This window comes from Sus scrofa, chromosome 13 (genome assembly GCF_054392235.1).
Source record: "Sus scrofa isolate SSC_HxYL_T2T_F1_AM1 chromosome 13, Sscrofa_HxYL_maternal_Yorkshire_Landrace_v2.0, whole genome shotgun sequence".
In the NCBI taxonomy this organism is placed as follows: domain Eukaryota; kingdom Metazoa; phylum Chordata; class Mammalia; order Artiodactyla; family Suidae; genus Sus; species Sus scrofa.
In genome coordinates this window covers 107,325,661-107,341,487 of record NC_139395.1, presented here as the reverse complement: position 1 = coordinate 107,341,487, position 15,827 = coordinate 107,325,661, and the positions used below count along the sequence as shown (strand labels likewise).

At 34.6% G+C, this 15,827-nt stretch overlaps 1 protein-coding gene and 1 long non-coding RNA gene across 51 annotated transcripts in view; one reads left to right on the top strand and one right to left on the bottom strand.

Annotated features, from left to right (window-relative positions):
• The window catches only part of MBNL1 (muscleblind like splicing regulator 1), a 179,992-nt gene that overhangs the window by 114,704 nt on the left and 49,461 nt on the right, over positions 1-15,827 (bottom strand). For 10 of the 50 annotated variants that reach the window (XM_021069655.2, XM_084987419.1, XM_084987422.1 and 7 more), the window contains exon 2: positions 949-1,068. The exons of the other annotated variants lie outside the window; for them this stretch is intronic. In XM_021069655.2, the coding sequence (XP_020925314.1) occupies positions 949-954 (6 nt within the window). In that variant the 5' untranslated portion in view covers positions 955-1,068. The remainder of the gene's footprint in view (positions 1-948; positions 1,069-15,827) is intronic. 50 annotated transcript variants of the gene reach the window in all.
• On the top strand, positions 9,059-15,709 carry LOC146397542 (uncharacterized). The gene is made up of 2 exons (XR_014824204.1): positions 9,059-11,129; positions 11,358-15,709. It is a non-coding gene; the product is annotated as an uncharacterized LOC146397542 (long non-coding RNA).

The following is a 15,827-nucleotide window of genomic DNA, read 5'->3' as shown; positions in this document are numbered from 1 at the left end:
TAAACTTGACTGTCAACCTTTTTGGGGGAATGCCTATTAATCATAGATTTATTATTTAAGAAAAATTTCATCTACACCTCAATGGAAAACTTAATATTCCCGCATCCTCCAATCTGTTAATGAAAGACATAGGTAAACTATTAATCAGCACACGTCCATTTCTGTTATATGGTGGAAGAGATATATCTCATAGTGGGCTTATCAGAAATGGCCTCTGCTTTGGGGAAAGGAAATTTTAGGGTGAGAAAATAGGGTGAGCTATTTAGAAACATCTCATTCAAAGTATTAATTTTACCAATAAAGAAACTTGCTTAAGGAAACTACCTTGTGTTGGTAGATAAATACATTAGCAAAGAAGTTTCTTTATTGCTAATGTCAAAGACTAATCCTGCACAACTATTCTGACTGATATAACCAATATCTTACTAATTTGCTTTCCTAATTATCTTGAACCAAAAATAATATTCCTGGCAAGAATTATGTATATTAAATAATGTCTTTATTAAAAATTCTACACTTTATTGTGGTGAAAAGAGAAGGGGCTCATTTAGAATTGAAAGGAAAGAAAAACCACTGTTTCATATACCAGAAAGTCATTTTTTTTTTTTAAATCACTGTTGATCAAGTAGAAAAACAAGAGTGAAGGTTAGCTAGTGCCTGAGGAATTACATGGGAAACTATACTCCATATCCTAAAGTATCTAACAAGTCTCAGCTGGTACCTTCAAGTAGCTAAGCTGGAAATAAATATGAACTTTATTTACAAACATATGTAGCATCACGGATTAGGTCACCAGTGTTAAGCCCATGATTCCTCTTGAAAACAATGTTCTGATATTCAGATTATTAGGCTGCATTTTCCCATGGATACCACCTCAGTCCTGGAGAGAGCAGGTCTATCCAAAAGGTATTTTAGTAAACTGGCTCCCCAGTTGCCTTATTCACTCACCAGCATCCATTAGCCAACTCCATGCTTTATCTTCAATAGATAAGATACGGCTTCTTCTTGCCATGGTGCCATGAAAAGGATCCAGAAGGTTCCCCTTAAACAACATTTCCTGCGTGACTGCTGCAGCACCAAGAGTAAAGGATATGCCAGGTCAGCCACTTTTCCTTCCCAGCAATATTAGCAGCAGCAGCAGCAGCAGAAGCTGGAGCAGACCGTTTAGACCCAACTCCTTGCAGGATGCTAGCCAAAGCATTCTTGTTGATTCTACACCTAGACAGTTTTGCCCATATGTTTGCACCTTCCCCACAGAATGTCAAAACAGGTGTTTTCCTGTGATCATGCTTAAAAATCTGCTCCTCAAACAAGGAGATAAATATATTATTACTATGAAATTCTAAGTTTCTATTTCCACAGAAAACATATTTTTAAAATTTATCATTAGGAAGCCTTGATGAATCCTTTTAAAATTTTCATTCACCTTTTCCACTCCTAAGAAGCAGGTAGATGCCTAAAATTTCACGTTAATGACAAATAGGATGTTACCATATGAAGTAAATGCCATTGTGTAATTTTGGTCATTTCTTTCATAATGTCCTATCTGCCTCCCTTGCACAGAATCATGTTTTACAAATGCTAATATTTTCATAATCTTTACAACACTCCCAACAGATGGGGAAATATCAGGTCTTGTGAACTTTATTTTACAGAAGAAGCAACGTCTTTCATTCCCATTTTGATGTTATTGATGAGTTGCTTTTCTTCTCAGTGGTGTTCAACATAACTAGTGGTTAGAATATGCCTGGACAATAGAGTTAAGAAGGTAATATCACTTACAAAGCATTTACTTTACTTAACAGATTTATCCAGAGCTCAAATCCTATAGATTAAAAAAAGCATCTAGAGTATTTTTAATAGTCCAACAAAGGATAAGTGAAAAACAGTATTTTCCTAATAGTTAAATACTATATACTTATTAGAAAATAATTATAAGCACCAAGGCTTGTGTTCTCTGCACAGTAGAAAATAACAACTCTCATTAGCAAAACTGAAATCCTACATACACAGATTCTGAGTATGTTGCCCATGTATTAATATTTCAGATGTTCACTTCATCATCAAAGTAAAAATCAGAATAGTAAACACATATTACATACTCAAGACGTGCCAGACACTCAGCACTTTACATGTGCTATTCCATTTAATCTTCACAGCAACTGCAGATCAGGTATCATTACTGCCCCATTTTGCAAACAACAAAACTGAGGCTCAGTCAGGTTACGTCACATCTGTAAGTAAGGTCACAGAGCTCAGAAGTGATCTGAACCTAGGCTACACAGTTACAGACCTGAAGCTTTTAACCATGTTGTTAAAACTGCAGCATCAGTTCTGGTTTTCATTTATTTGTGTAGTGCAAGTTTACCTAAACAACTAATATGTACACGGTACTTCTGGTGTGCCCTAAAATCCCCTAAGTCCTTTCCATGTATTAATTTCTTTAAGATTCAAAACAACCCAGTGATATAATAAACATGCTCCTATTTAGCAGGTAAGAATGTGAAGGAAATTGCCAAAGGTCATACAGCTACTAAGCAGCAAATGTAAACACTGGATCCAGAGAATGCAGCTCCCAAAATTGTGGGTGTCTGTCACTGATTGTATATTAGACTCTTAAAGAAAGGGAAAAAGAAATGAAAGGTCTGGCCAGAATGCTGGAAGGAGGAGGATCTGCTATCCCTGGCTTTTTTTCAAAAATGTAGTAAAATACATGAGTTTATGTAATACACAATTCTATCATTGATGATTCTATCATCAAGGAGTTAATAATTATCTTACGTGACTCTTAGATTTTAAAAAGTCAAGGACATATTCAGCTTTCACATTTTTTTCCAGTGTATCATATCCTCAGAGGCACTCACAGGGCACTAACATCATCATCATCATAGTGTCAGTTGGTTTGGGGGGAATTACCACTGCTGGTCATATTTATATTTTATTCCCATCATTGGCAAATAAATGTAATTATGTGCAGGGTTAAGATAATAATTATGAGCTTACAGGAAGCTTCAGAAATCCAAGGTTCATCCCTTGAGATACCAGATGAAACCAACCTTGGACCAAGATACTACCTTGAATATTCATCAGCTGAAATGACCTTCCTTGTATTAGCTCTTGAGGGTTAAAAAAGCCATCTAGGGAATGTGAGACAGCACAAATCAAGCACCTAGGGCCCCAGAATACGTCTGAGAACCAGTGAAGAATATTGAGACCAACCTATTTCCTTAACTTGGCAGCAAGCCTAACTCTATGGATGAATTTTGGCCAGCTTTAGATTTTTGACTTTAACCTGATATAAATTATTGCAAGAATCCATGAAAACTTCAGAGAGAAAATACAGTTACGGTAAAGGTGTCTACCCTCTGTCAAAATTGAGCCACCAGCTATAAGAAATGCAGCCACTTGGTGGCAATTTGCAGGGAGAAATTTACACGCCCATGTGGCATAACTTGAAGTGATGTATTAGAGTCTATTTACTCTCAATTATTTTTACAATCAAAAGTTTCCAAAGAAGGAAGCTGACAATTCTTAACCCAATTTTTAGACAACTATCTTCTCTGCAGAATTCCTTGGATAGTGGTATTACATACTGTACCCACAAAATCTGACTTATTCTTTGGCTGACAAGAAGATTTAAATTTATCTCAGTTTCCAACATGAACACGGAATTAACACAAAAGTTATTCAAAATTTTTCAAAAACACATTCTGGCATCTTTTGGGTGAGAAAAACAAAGTAACTCTATAGGCTTTTACATAAAACAAAGCATAACAAATGATTTTATGACCTTGGCACTACTAAGTGATAGACTAGGAAGATCACGACTCATTTATGCATTCATTCAAATTTTATATCAATATATATGTATATATATTCTGACTGACTTATCTTGCAGTTACAGTTCTCACTTCTTGCTGCTAATGACACTGCACTAAAACCAGAAATGTTTCTGATCATTTTAACTCCCTTTACTTTTAGAAATATATCAATGAGTAGAAATTATGTCTGTAGAAGAATAAATTAACAGTTTCTTATTCATCAACTCCTACTGGGTCAACTCTTTTTTATTAAATTCCTTGAACTTGGCTTTATCTGCAAAGAAATACATTAATAATCATCAATTCTAGCTTTGTACACAGATCAAAGCAGGAGAAGTTGCAGTGAGCTCCCCGGCTTCTTCTGGGAACTGAACCAATTGGTTCAGCTACCAACTGTAACCAATCCTTAACTAAGTCAGCTAGATATGAACTGGTAACCTAAAAGTGAAAAGTTCTAATTATGCACTACAAGTTTTTGAGTCACTGCATCCTCACAACTTTATGCTTTAAACAAACCAAATGCTGGCCAAAGAAATTCTATGAGTATGACTTAGTATTCTAAACCAGGAAAAGGAAGGACTTTCAGTGTTTGAGATAAGGTTTTCTGTAGTTTGGAAAATAAACATTTCCTATGCAGTTATGCCTGAGAGGCAGTGTGTATGTGGTGTGTGTGTGTGTAGAAAGAGTGTCTACGTTTGTGTGGGTAAGGGTGGAGAGAGGGAAGAGAGAAAGAGAGAAGAAAGGGAAAAAGAACTTCTCAGCAGTGTTTATGCAAACTGATTATTTTGTGCTGGAATGAGAATTCATCTCAGTAAGTATGTGCACATGAGCATGAGAGTACTGCAATTAACCATAAAATCAACAGGAAATGCTTAACCTGACTGCATATCACATTTCTATTAATTCAATGATACGGAATGATATGTCCTATATAGTTGTATAATAGTAGTCTGGGGTCTCTAAATTAGATAATTTAATATCTTTATTTCAATATACATAAGCCATTTTCTGCCTTTAAATAATAATAACATATTTTTTTCTGGATAGAAGAATAAGCAAGTTTTGTCCTGATGTCCTGCTTAAATAACCATACAGACACCTACTTTCTTTAAAATATATTTTATGTGATTTATTGTTTACTGTATTTACTAAGGAATGGCCAACAGAGGCAATGGTTTTATATGTGTCAAGTGTGGATACATATGTAACAAATCATGACATTTTAAGTATCTAGGCATTAGCAAGAGCTTTGACTGCAACTGTCACAATTTCCATGTGTTGATTGGTTAGCTGGAAATGCATCATACAAGCTTTTATTTAATATCTGGATAAAATATTATAAATTAAAAAAATAAAACGCTACCTCCATGTATATGTCTACCAGTTCATTTAATCCTCATTACACAACTCTGAAGCAGGTATTTTGTTATTCCCCTTTGGCAAATGAGAATACTCAGAAAGGTTAGTAAATGAATCTGGCAAAATCCATGAATGCCCCTAATACCTTGGGGAGAAGCTAAAGATTAATGGGATTTCAGCAACGTACATACATACACACACCTGTGATGTTTACTTTCTTATTTTCTGTTACAGTGTCTGGTTATACCTAAATTTCATATGATATGAAGAGTTAAAATTTATATTTTTGAGAATTTATGGAAATAATTCTTAAAGTATTTGGAGATTGCTACTCCTGCTGTCAGATAGGTAAATATAAAAGTGAAAAATATTTCAAATCAAATAGTGTATATATTTTAAAAGGTCCAAAACACTCTTATTTTACCGAACACTTGAAAACAGTACAATTTCGTTTGTTTTAAAAGAAATCCATTTTCTTTTATGCACTTTGGCACTACTGGCTGACCTAAGCCAAGTCAGCTCAGTTAAGGAGTAAACATCATTCCTTTAATTTTACAGGGTTCTCTTAATCCTTAACAGAAAAATTTCCCCATTTTTGTTTTTGTTTGTTGTTAATATAAACATTATATGTTGTAATTAAATGCAACCAGTACTATTTCTTTCTTTAAAGCCCAGTTTCACCCTTAACTGAGTTCCTATCTGTCTGTTAGCACTGGTACTTCCAGTTCCACCTTCCTGTTTAAAATATTTCTTCCCCCACTCCCCACCTCTTTTTTTTTTCCTTCCAGAAATGACTAATCTTCCTGTTATTCTACTCTGTCAATTTTTCCCCTGGTATTCTTTTCATGTTGCATAACATTTACTTTTTAACCAGCTCCTCTTATAATTTTACTACTGTATTCCTGAGGCTAGCCTTCCGTTTTCAACAGATTAAAAGAGTCAATATTTATGAATGACCATACTTCTTTCTCAACTTTTGTGCTACTCAGATTAAGCTATTTCCTCGAGTCAAAAATGCAACTATTCTTTCAATTGTCATAATATAAATATCAATTTTGATCTTCAAATAAATTCAGCTTAATTCTCATAGTTACCAGATACCACAATTAAAGGGCTTAGTTTTTTTGTCTCCTTTCAAATTTCCTGATAAGGTACTAGCAAAGGAAACCTAATACCACTTCCTCTAAAAATCTCTTACTTGCCAATAGCTAACAGGTTAGCATAGACTTACAAGCAGAATGTAAAATTTTTCTATCTTTCTGATTTTCAATTGCAAAAAGTACTTTTAATTATACGCTAAGAATCTGTCCAAGAATCTGTCTTCTATGCTAATCTAAAATAATCATAACAGCTATTTTACACTATCTGAACATGAATAAAATAGATTTTCTGTTCTAGAGGAAACATTTGAGAAGAGTTTTAGAATTACAATGATTATTTAAATAACATAATCTAAAATATACAACATTAGTATCACCTGTCTAACAAAGCTATATAAATCATAACAGATATACAAAACACATTTTTCTGGTGAAGTCAACATTTATTCACATTCACTATCTCACAGTCACAGAATCCCTTAGAGAAAGGGGTGTCTTACTAGTCCCATTTACACTGACTATTCATACAAGATGATGTTCACAAAGCTTTAGAAATTATACATTTTCTAAAATCCAAAACACCTTTAAAAATCCTGACAAAACAATTTTAATTATAGGAGAAAAATACATTCATAAAATGTCACCCTCAGTTCCTAAAAATATAAGTCAAATTAAGTTTAAGTATTTGCTTATGTTAAAATAGCCCAAGATCTTATCATTTACTTTTGTCTTGGGGAGGTCCCCATTATTCCCTCTCTTGCCTTTCCAAATAATGAAAAGTAAAACTTCCTCATTTATCATATACAGTGCCCTATATGAGGACATTTCATTTCCTTTGAGTTAGCAGTAACTACTTAACTTTCAAATCTCTTCACTGTCCCTATCTAAGACACGAGCGCCAGGGTCTCTAAAATCAGCTTAGTATTTGTTAAGATACATAAAACAACAAGTAATATAGTAAGCAAAATCAAATACATATACATTTTTTATCACATCATATTATGAGCAGAAACAAACTCAAACTACATATTCTATGAAAAAGCAGAGCTAGTGCCTATATTCCTAGTTGCTAGCACAGTGCTTACTATATATATATCATATATACATATATGATCAATAAATACCTTCTGAGTGAATAGATTTAATTATATAGAGGTACATACAAAAAAGAAAGGAAAGAGGACTTCCTGGTACCATGGGGTGTAATGTTACCAAAATGCATTAATCAAAAAAAAAAAAAAATCAAGAAAACTATTTCCTCAAGGGAAATGTTGTAAAAATCTATTAGAATACTTTGAACATATCTATAATTATATTTAGATCTTAGATTAGAGGTTAGTATCTGGTTCTAAAAATTGATAAATAAAAAATCCTGCATCTTCTCCATATTTTTGCTATAAACTGTACCGTAGAGTTGCCAATTAGATACTAAGGAAAAGTTTTTTACAGGAAAATTCCCAGCAATAAATACAGGAAGAATAGTATAATTAAAAGTCACTGTTTTGCAATCCCTACCAAGATCATGGAGCTGTGAAATGATCAACAATGGAGTGAAACCACTGTATCCAATTCTGATGGAGAATTTACAAGGGCTGGGACAGGCCCACCTGAACTCATAAGACAGTTTCAGCATCATTAAATGTGGAGACAAATGAAATTTTACCCTCCTGATATGATGCACCTGGAAGTATCATGTGATATTCTCACCAAATAATGATATTTACTATTTTAAGTAGCATTAAAACCGAACTCAAGTCTAGCTCTAACTTCTAGCCTACAGAAAATAAGAGTGATGAAGGAACAAGCTAAATGATACTACAGAGAAGCAATTAGCTCAATTCAGCATCTCAAATATTCTGCAGGACAATGACCTGATTTTTTCCACAAATAAAGGCACAGAGGGAAAAAGGAGAAGAAATAATCATACATTAAAAGAATCTTAAAAGACATAAAATCCAAATGGATGCTGTTGAGATGTTCATCTGAGCAATCTTACTTAGATGTTCATTTGAAAAATCTACCTATAAAAAGATATTGCTGTGACAATTAGGAAAAGCTGAACATAAAGTGGGTATGAAGTGATATAATGAAATTATCATCAATATTGATATATTTGTAAATAGCTAATTTAAAATTGTATTTAAAGTTTAAAATAGTTCTTAATACATAAAGTTGATACCTACATATAAGTAAACTGATAGGATGTCTGAGATTTGTTTTAAAATACAAAGGTATGTGGATAAAAGGTATGTGAAAGGTGATACAAGAAACAAGATAGACAAAATATGCAATGACACACGGACTCCTGCATACAAAATGCTGATTGATACATATGCAGAAGTTGTTACAATATTTCTACAATTTTGTATATGTTTAAAAATTACTATAATACTATCATAGATTATCATAATAAAATTTTTAATGCTACCCCGAAAAAGAGAGTAAGTTACTCTCTGGGAGAATAACCAAACTTTCTCTTATATTTCTACCCAGAGTCACAAAACCTGGCAACAGCTGATTTATATTTGAAATTAAGGAGTCTAATGATAAGCTAGGCTTTGCACCTAAGAAGCCTAATGACATGGTAGGCTTTGCTTCCTAAAATCGGATGTGGCTGATTTAACTCCATTTCGATCTGTGAATATAAATATCTGATTCTGAAACAGGGAAGTAACTGACTTTTCCTACTTCAAGGTCAATAAATTATAAACTTACTTTGTATCTATACACCATTATTAAAATGCTTTCTTTTTGTTTTCTTTCTCTCTCTCTCTCTCTCTTTTTTTTTTTTTTTTTTTGGTCTTTTTTAGGGCCATACCCATGGCATATGGAGGTTCCCAGGCTAGGGGTTGAATCGGAGCTGTAGCCACTAGCCTACACCACAGCCACAGCAACACAGGATCCAAGCCACATCTGCGACCTACACCACAGCTCAACGCCAGATCCTTAACCCAGTGAGCAAGGTCAGGGATCGAACCTGCGTCCTCATGGATGCTAGTCAGATTTGTTTCCACTGAGCCATGACAGGAACTCCTAAAATGCTTTCTTATTCACCTTCATGTCACATGGGTATATATATTACCTCTCCAACCAAGTAATAAGCTCTTTATTAGCAAAGTCTCCATCTTATTCCTTCGACCAATAACCATTCAGTATCTTTTTCTACCGGGTCTACTATGTGGCAAATATTTCACTAAACAGAAAGAACACAAAGGTGAAATCATAGGCCATGCACTCAAATCCAGAAAGGGAGAGAGGTGCAAAATTATGATTCCTGTGTTAATACATTTATAGAAATATGAATTGGGTGCATAGAGAAATAAGGAGGCAGGACAATAGCATGGCCAGGGCTGGGATGAGGAGAAGCTTCCTAGAGGAGGTAATGTCTAAACTAAATCTAAATATGAACAAGTTTCCAAAAATCACATAGGGAGAAAAAAGTTCTAAGCAGAAAGACAGAAAAAAGAGGACATTGGGTTGAAACAGCAAATGAGGAGGTCTTTACCAGAGGGCACAATGGCTAATACTCAATGTCAGAGGCACTGAGTCTCAGTCAATGATCACTGGACTCAGCAAAATGCTAAGTACTTAGGAAGGGATCAATAAATACCTATTAATTAAAGTACACGGAGATAAATGATGACTATTTGAGTGCTCACTGTACATCAGGCATTTTGCTAATATCCTGAGATAAGCATATTTCTTATTAAACTCCACATCAACTCCAAGGTAGGTAGTATTATTACCCTCATTTTACAGATTGGGACACTGGGGCACAGAAAGGCTAAATATAGCTTGCACAGTACTCAGTTGGAAGGTGGTTCAGAAAGAAAACATGTGGAAATAAATAAAACAGCCTAAAAAAAAAATCTAGACATAAAATTCTACATGGCTATTCCATATGGTCAAACAGTATTTTTAAAAAAGAAACAATTCTGTAAACAGTAAGAGCTGCTAAGTGTTTAATAAGTGGCTCTCTGGAAAGGAAGGACCCTGAGTTGTAGCATTTGCCAATTTCCACAGGGTAAATCCTCCCACCATAACCATCTCAAGCTGCCCATATGATGTCGTCTAACCTGGAGTTGGGAAGAGGTCTGATGTGAGCCAGCCCCAGCACACACTCAAGCCACAGAGGTAGAGAGTTACATTACTAGACTAATCAGATGACCAGGAGATAATTAATAAACCAAAGAAAAGGTTCTATCGCTAGCCTTGTTGTTTATATGACTCTGTATATAAGCAACAGTCAATTTCTATTTGAAATTAGTGACTCCTAAGGAGTATAATGAAATACATAAAAGGCAATGAGGATGAACAAGTAATTCATAAATATTTCACAAGGAAACATATATCTTATATGAATGACAGAGTTGAAATTAAACGAAAAGTATTTTTTATGTGATTAATGATCAGTGATTAGTAAGTGAATCCCTGCTAAACTACTCTTCTCTCAGGGAGCACACAAGAAGATTTATTTCCAACTAGAGAAGTGGGAAAATTAAAACACGGTTAAAAAAAAATTATTAGATTTGGGTCAGCAAGTCATTGCAACTAAAAGGAAGGGGGTTATTTTTGCATACCTTGTGCTTTACAAACCACCCTGCCATATAAAAGGAGTTGAATGATACTGATCAGAAGGAAGAAGGAAAAAAGGTAATCAGAGGTCTAGATCTAGATAGATCTTATCTATATTTGAAGGATATACAGATATGTGTATAAAAGGGAGTTCAAATGTTAAAAACATTCCTTTATCAATCAACAATAGCATTGAATGAATAACCATAGCTAGATGAATTTTATATTTGTATAAAATGGAGTTAGAATTATTAATATTAAGGGAGTTCCCGTCGTGGCGCAGTGGTTGACGAATCCGACTAGGAACCATGAGGTTGCGGGTTCGGTCCCTGCCCTTGCTCAGTGGGTTAACGATCCGGCGTTGCCGTGAGCTGTGGTGTAGGTTGCAGACGCGGCTCGGATCCCGAGTTGCTGTGGCTCTGGCGTAGGCCGGTGGCTACAGCTCCGATTCAACCCCTAGCCTGGGAATCTCCATATGCCACGGGAGTGGCCCAAGAAATAGCAACAACAACAACAACATCAGACAAAAGACAAAAAGACAAAAAAAAAAAAAAAAAAAAAAAAAAGAAAAACAGCAGGTGCTTTGCCAACGTAAAGCAAAACAGAAAAACTCTACACAAATTTGTTTAGAGGTCTAGCAACCTTAAACCAATACGTCCCCATTTTTGGCATGTGGCATGTTACTGAATCTGGCTTCTAGGAACCTGCAGCCTATCTCTTAGTTAAGTAAACAGAATGCTGGCTTAAAGAGACTCCATAGAAAAAAAATGCAATTCATTAGCACTATCTTTTGTTATTACATACATGTGCAAGACAAAAGCAAATGATGCTTCTAAGCCTTGTTAGAGTCTTTACATGTTGCCTTTCGATGTTCTTCTTGTCTCAATAACACGTCCCAGGCATCTTTTATTGGGTCAATTTAACTATTGATTTCTACTCATAATGCTTATCAATGGCAGAAAAATGTCACTTTTTCAGTCCACTGCCTTAGGGAAGAGAAATTCACAGAATAAATGATTAGAAATGAAAAAAATCAATCACTGTTACCTACTATATAAAATAAGACCAACACCAATTTTGTTACTTAACTAAATTGACTTTTTTTTTCAGGCCAGTTATCAGCCTGTGCTGAGACAACAGGTATATATCTTTATCTTTATGATACCACAATTAGTTGAGAAGTGAAAATCCAAGTCAACTGACTTATTGTTTACAATGCTATTTTCAATTTTTTGAATGAAAGAGATCTCTCAAAGAGGTGATTATGTCTTTTTAATAACATATGTTCTAGTTTACACTGTAATGACTATAATTAGGATAATTACTTTTTATAAATCTCAAGAGTAGAGGCAAAAAAGATTATGGCATGGATCAGGAGCTACTAGATCAGCTGGTATTGCACATTTCATCCCATTTTGAAGTCAATACAAATAAAGTAATATTTATTGGGAGCATACCATGTGTCTGGCCCATGGGTAGGACTGGAGATCCTAATGACTAAGGCACAGTCTGATTTCAAAAGCTTCCAGACAGAGAATGTGGAGATAAAAACCTAACTACGATGGTCTATCTACACTAAAAGTATGACGGAGTTCTAACATATTTCTCCTGCCACCACATTTTTATGCCGTAAAATAACCTAGTAAGTAGTGTACGTGTTTTCATATTTTTGTATGATAGTAACATCATCTGGATTATTGGAATCATATCTAAAACAAGAATGAAAAGGCTTTCAATTAGGAATTAAGAGACTGCCTTAGGTGATAACTGATATATACAGATTAAAAAAAAAAAAAAAAAAAAAACTCAAGATAAAACAAATATCACCATCTCTTCCAGTTAGTTTAAAAGGAAATCCGGCTATGTGTGCTTTTGAAATTAACACACTACTGTGTGTGCTATACAAATAGGAAGCAAAACTTGAAATACGTAAATAGAGAATTACTGATTTAAAAAACTTCTTAAAATTTTGGTGATGAAGCATGGCAAACCAGACTCAATGGGCTATCTCTTGAGCATTTTAATTACTTCCTAGGTTACAAGATTAGAAAGTTAGACTAGCTTTATAATCATAAATAAAGGTGTCCTCTTTAGAGCACTGTGTGAAGAGGCTCACTGATGAGGACAGTTAGCATTGCTTCATAGCCAGGGAAGATAACTCTATAGAGCCCAATCACTTTAAGGTTATTTTCAAGGTCTTACCTTCTCTAAAAGCACATTTTGCAGAAAAGCATGCCAAATCTAAAATAATGGGTCAGCAGAACTTATTTCTCCAAGTAGACAAAATTTACAAATTGTGAAACTCCTTGAAGAGGGCCAGTAAGTCTCAAGAAGTAACATATCTTACTGTTCAAGTGGAAACTGTAGCATTTGTTATCAGCTACATAATTACTCCACTCTAACCCTTAATGAGCCTGAAGTACTAAATTTTTAATCCCTACTGATGATCCTCTTCAAAGTGGATAAATGTAGGTTTCTTCTCAATCAAACACTTAATTGCTAGGACTACTGGCATCAACACATAATCTGGATCATTTTTGACTCTCTAGAACTTTTCAGTTCTTTTTAAAATAGCTTGTGTCAAATAGCTCTTAAAACAGTTATTAGAGGGAGGAAACAATGAGCAAGCTGACAAGTGGTAGGACCCAAGCATTTATACCTTCTGGAAGCTTGGCCTCTATTAATCTGCTTTGGGTTGAAGATTTGTAACACTGTAAAGTTTTCACACTTGAAAGACAAAATTTTTTTTCACCCCTAAAATTAGAGTGTGGGGAAATTTATCATGTATCTTTGCTACCGTTATTGGTTCTATAATAAAAACAACAGAAGCTATAAGTGCAGGCTGGATCCCAGAATGTTCTCCTCACAATAAACACCAACAACACTAATCAATGGTCTTCTCAATATTCTCCTTAGAGTGCAGGGGCAGGGGGCGGGGGGAGAAAAAAAGAAAAACAACACATGGATGATGTTGCTATCCTGCTAACACTGCTTCTCCCCCTGAAATCTGTGAAGAATAAATACTATCCTACGTAAGGGTGATATTTTTCCAACAAAGCACTCTTACTAACAGAGAGTTAATACTGTTACAAAAACAACTGTGTATTGTGGCACTGCCCCAACTAATTATCATTCCCCTCTGAGACACAGGCTGTCTATACAACCACTGTTATCAGGAAGCCTGACCAGGTCTCTACGTGCTGCCTGCACAAGATAACATACAAAACATGGCATGCGTGAAAATAAAGGCCTGTTCGAGAGATTTACATCAATAGTACATAAATAGACCATTATAGTGCCAGAGTAATTTAACTGGATGAGTCCTTCTATAAAATAAGGGTGCTGGATTCCTTAGAGAAATACTATATGAATAGTTCTATGTCACTATCCAACAAAGGTTCCACTACATGGGGGAAAAAATTCTCTAACGAATTTAAAAGCATATAAAATCTGGTCACAATTACCAGTCATGGTCAGGACGAAACACTGCTTTCAATTCACATCAAAACATACATAGAGAAGTGATTAATATAAGCTTCCCATCCTTAAGGAGCTTATAAACTAGTGGGGAAAAGAAACACTGAAAAATGAACTATAAAATCAGGTATAATGTGATACATAAAATGGTAGGAAGATGTAGAGAAGAAAAGTTATTCATGAAGTATGTCTCATCTGATAATCACTGCATAATGAAGGCTTCTTATGAGTAAGAGCACAGAGAGAACTGAACAACTCATCTGTCAACTGTAACTGAGGCTTGACTATAGATGCAAGAATTCAGCAAGAAAAAAATCATTCTGAAAAAATTAATTGGTTATTGGCTCTATACAATGTAAAACACTGGATAGTATATATTTTATTATAATTTTAAATTGTGTACTTTACATCCTTACATTGGTAAATTTTATTATAAACAGGTGTAATTTTTTGGGGGGAGCTTGCTATTAAATAACAAAAATGTTATAAACTGCTAGTAATCAAGGCATCGAACAGTCAAGAAAGTTATGCACTGTAGTTAGCAGTGACAAGCACTGACTCTACCTTAATTCATAGTAGTTATAATCAACTAGGTGTGTCATAATGCTATTTTCCTAAATTGAAGACAGCATATTTCAGTTTTTGCTATGATCTAATGGCCAGTCATATGTAAGTGTCCTGGTGATTTCAGGACCTTCATGACTATGACTAAGCTCTAACCTCACCAGTGGCTCTTCAGTTTCCTAATATGTAAAGAAAATGGGTTGCATGACATCATTTCTAAAGATTCTTCTAACAGCAATCTCAAGAATCTATAGATCACTGGAGTTCAATATTGAAAATGATAAAGGAAAAAAAAAAAACCTCTAAATACAATGCAAAACTTCTGAACGTAATTACATGAACAATCTTTTGAAGTGCAAAGAAGAAACAAAAATTAAATTTAGGCAAGAAAAAAAAGTCAGGTTTTTCAAGGAAAAACCTAGCACCTGAAGTTTTCATTCTTAAAATTTTTTATAAATCACTCAGTGATTTGCCTCTACAAGCGTTACTCTGGTAAAAACTTAACCTAAGTAGAACCACAGATGAATCTCAATTTTCTTTCGAGTTACTGAAAAAGTGCTAGAAACACTTACAAGACTACAAATAAAAATAAGGTTAGTAGGTTATATTCTCAATTTTAAATATTAACCTGATACTTAAAAATCATAAAAATTAGGGGGTACTTACCTAGCCAGGATATTACAGTTTGAAGGCTGACTATCATCTGTGAATGACCGTAGAGTATCTTTCTTTCTTTTTTTATCTGTATTGATTTTATTTCTATTCTTCAAAATGACATAATAGCTAGTCATGACTTAGAAATGAGATTTGCAGCCTGTCCTTCCAAAGATCTATGTGGTAATGATAAACCCAGTGGTTGGAATTCATCAAGCTCACACTGAGCACTGTCACTGGGGGAAAAGTTGCTTATGGATAATACATTTTTTCAACC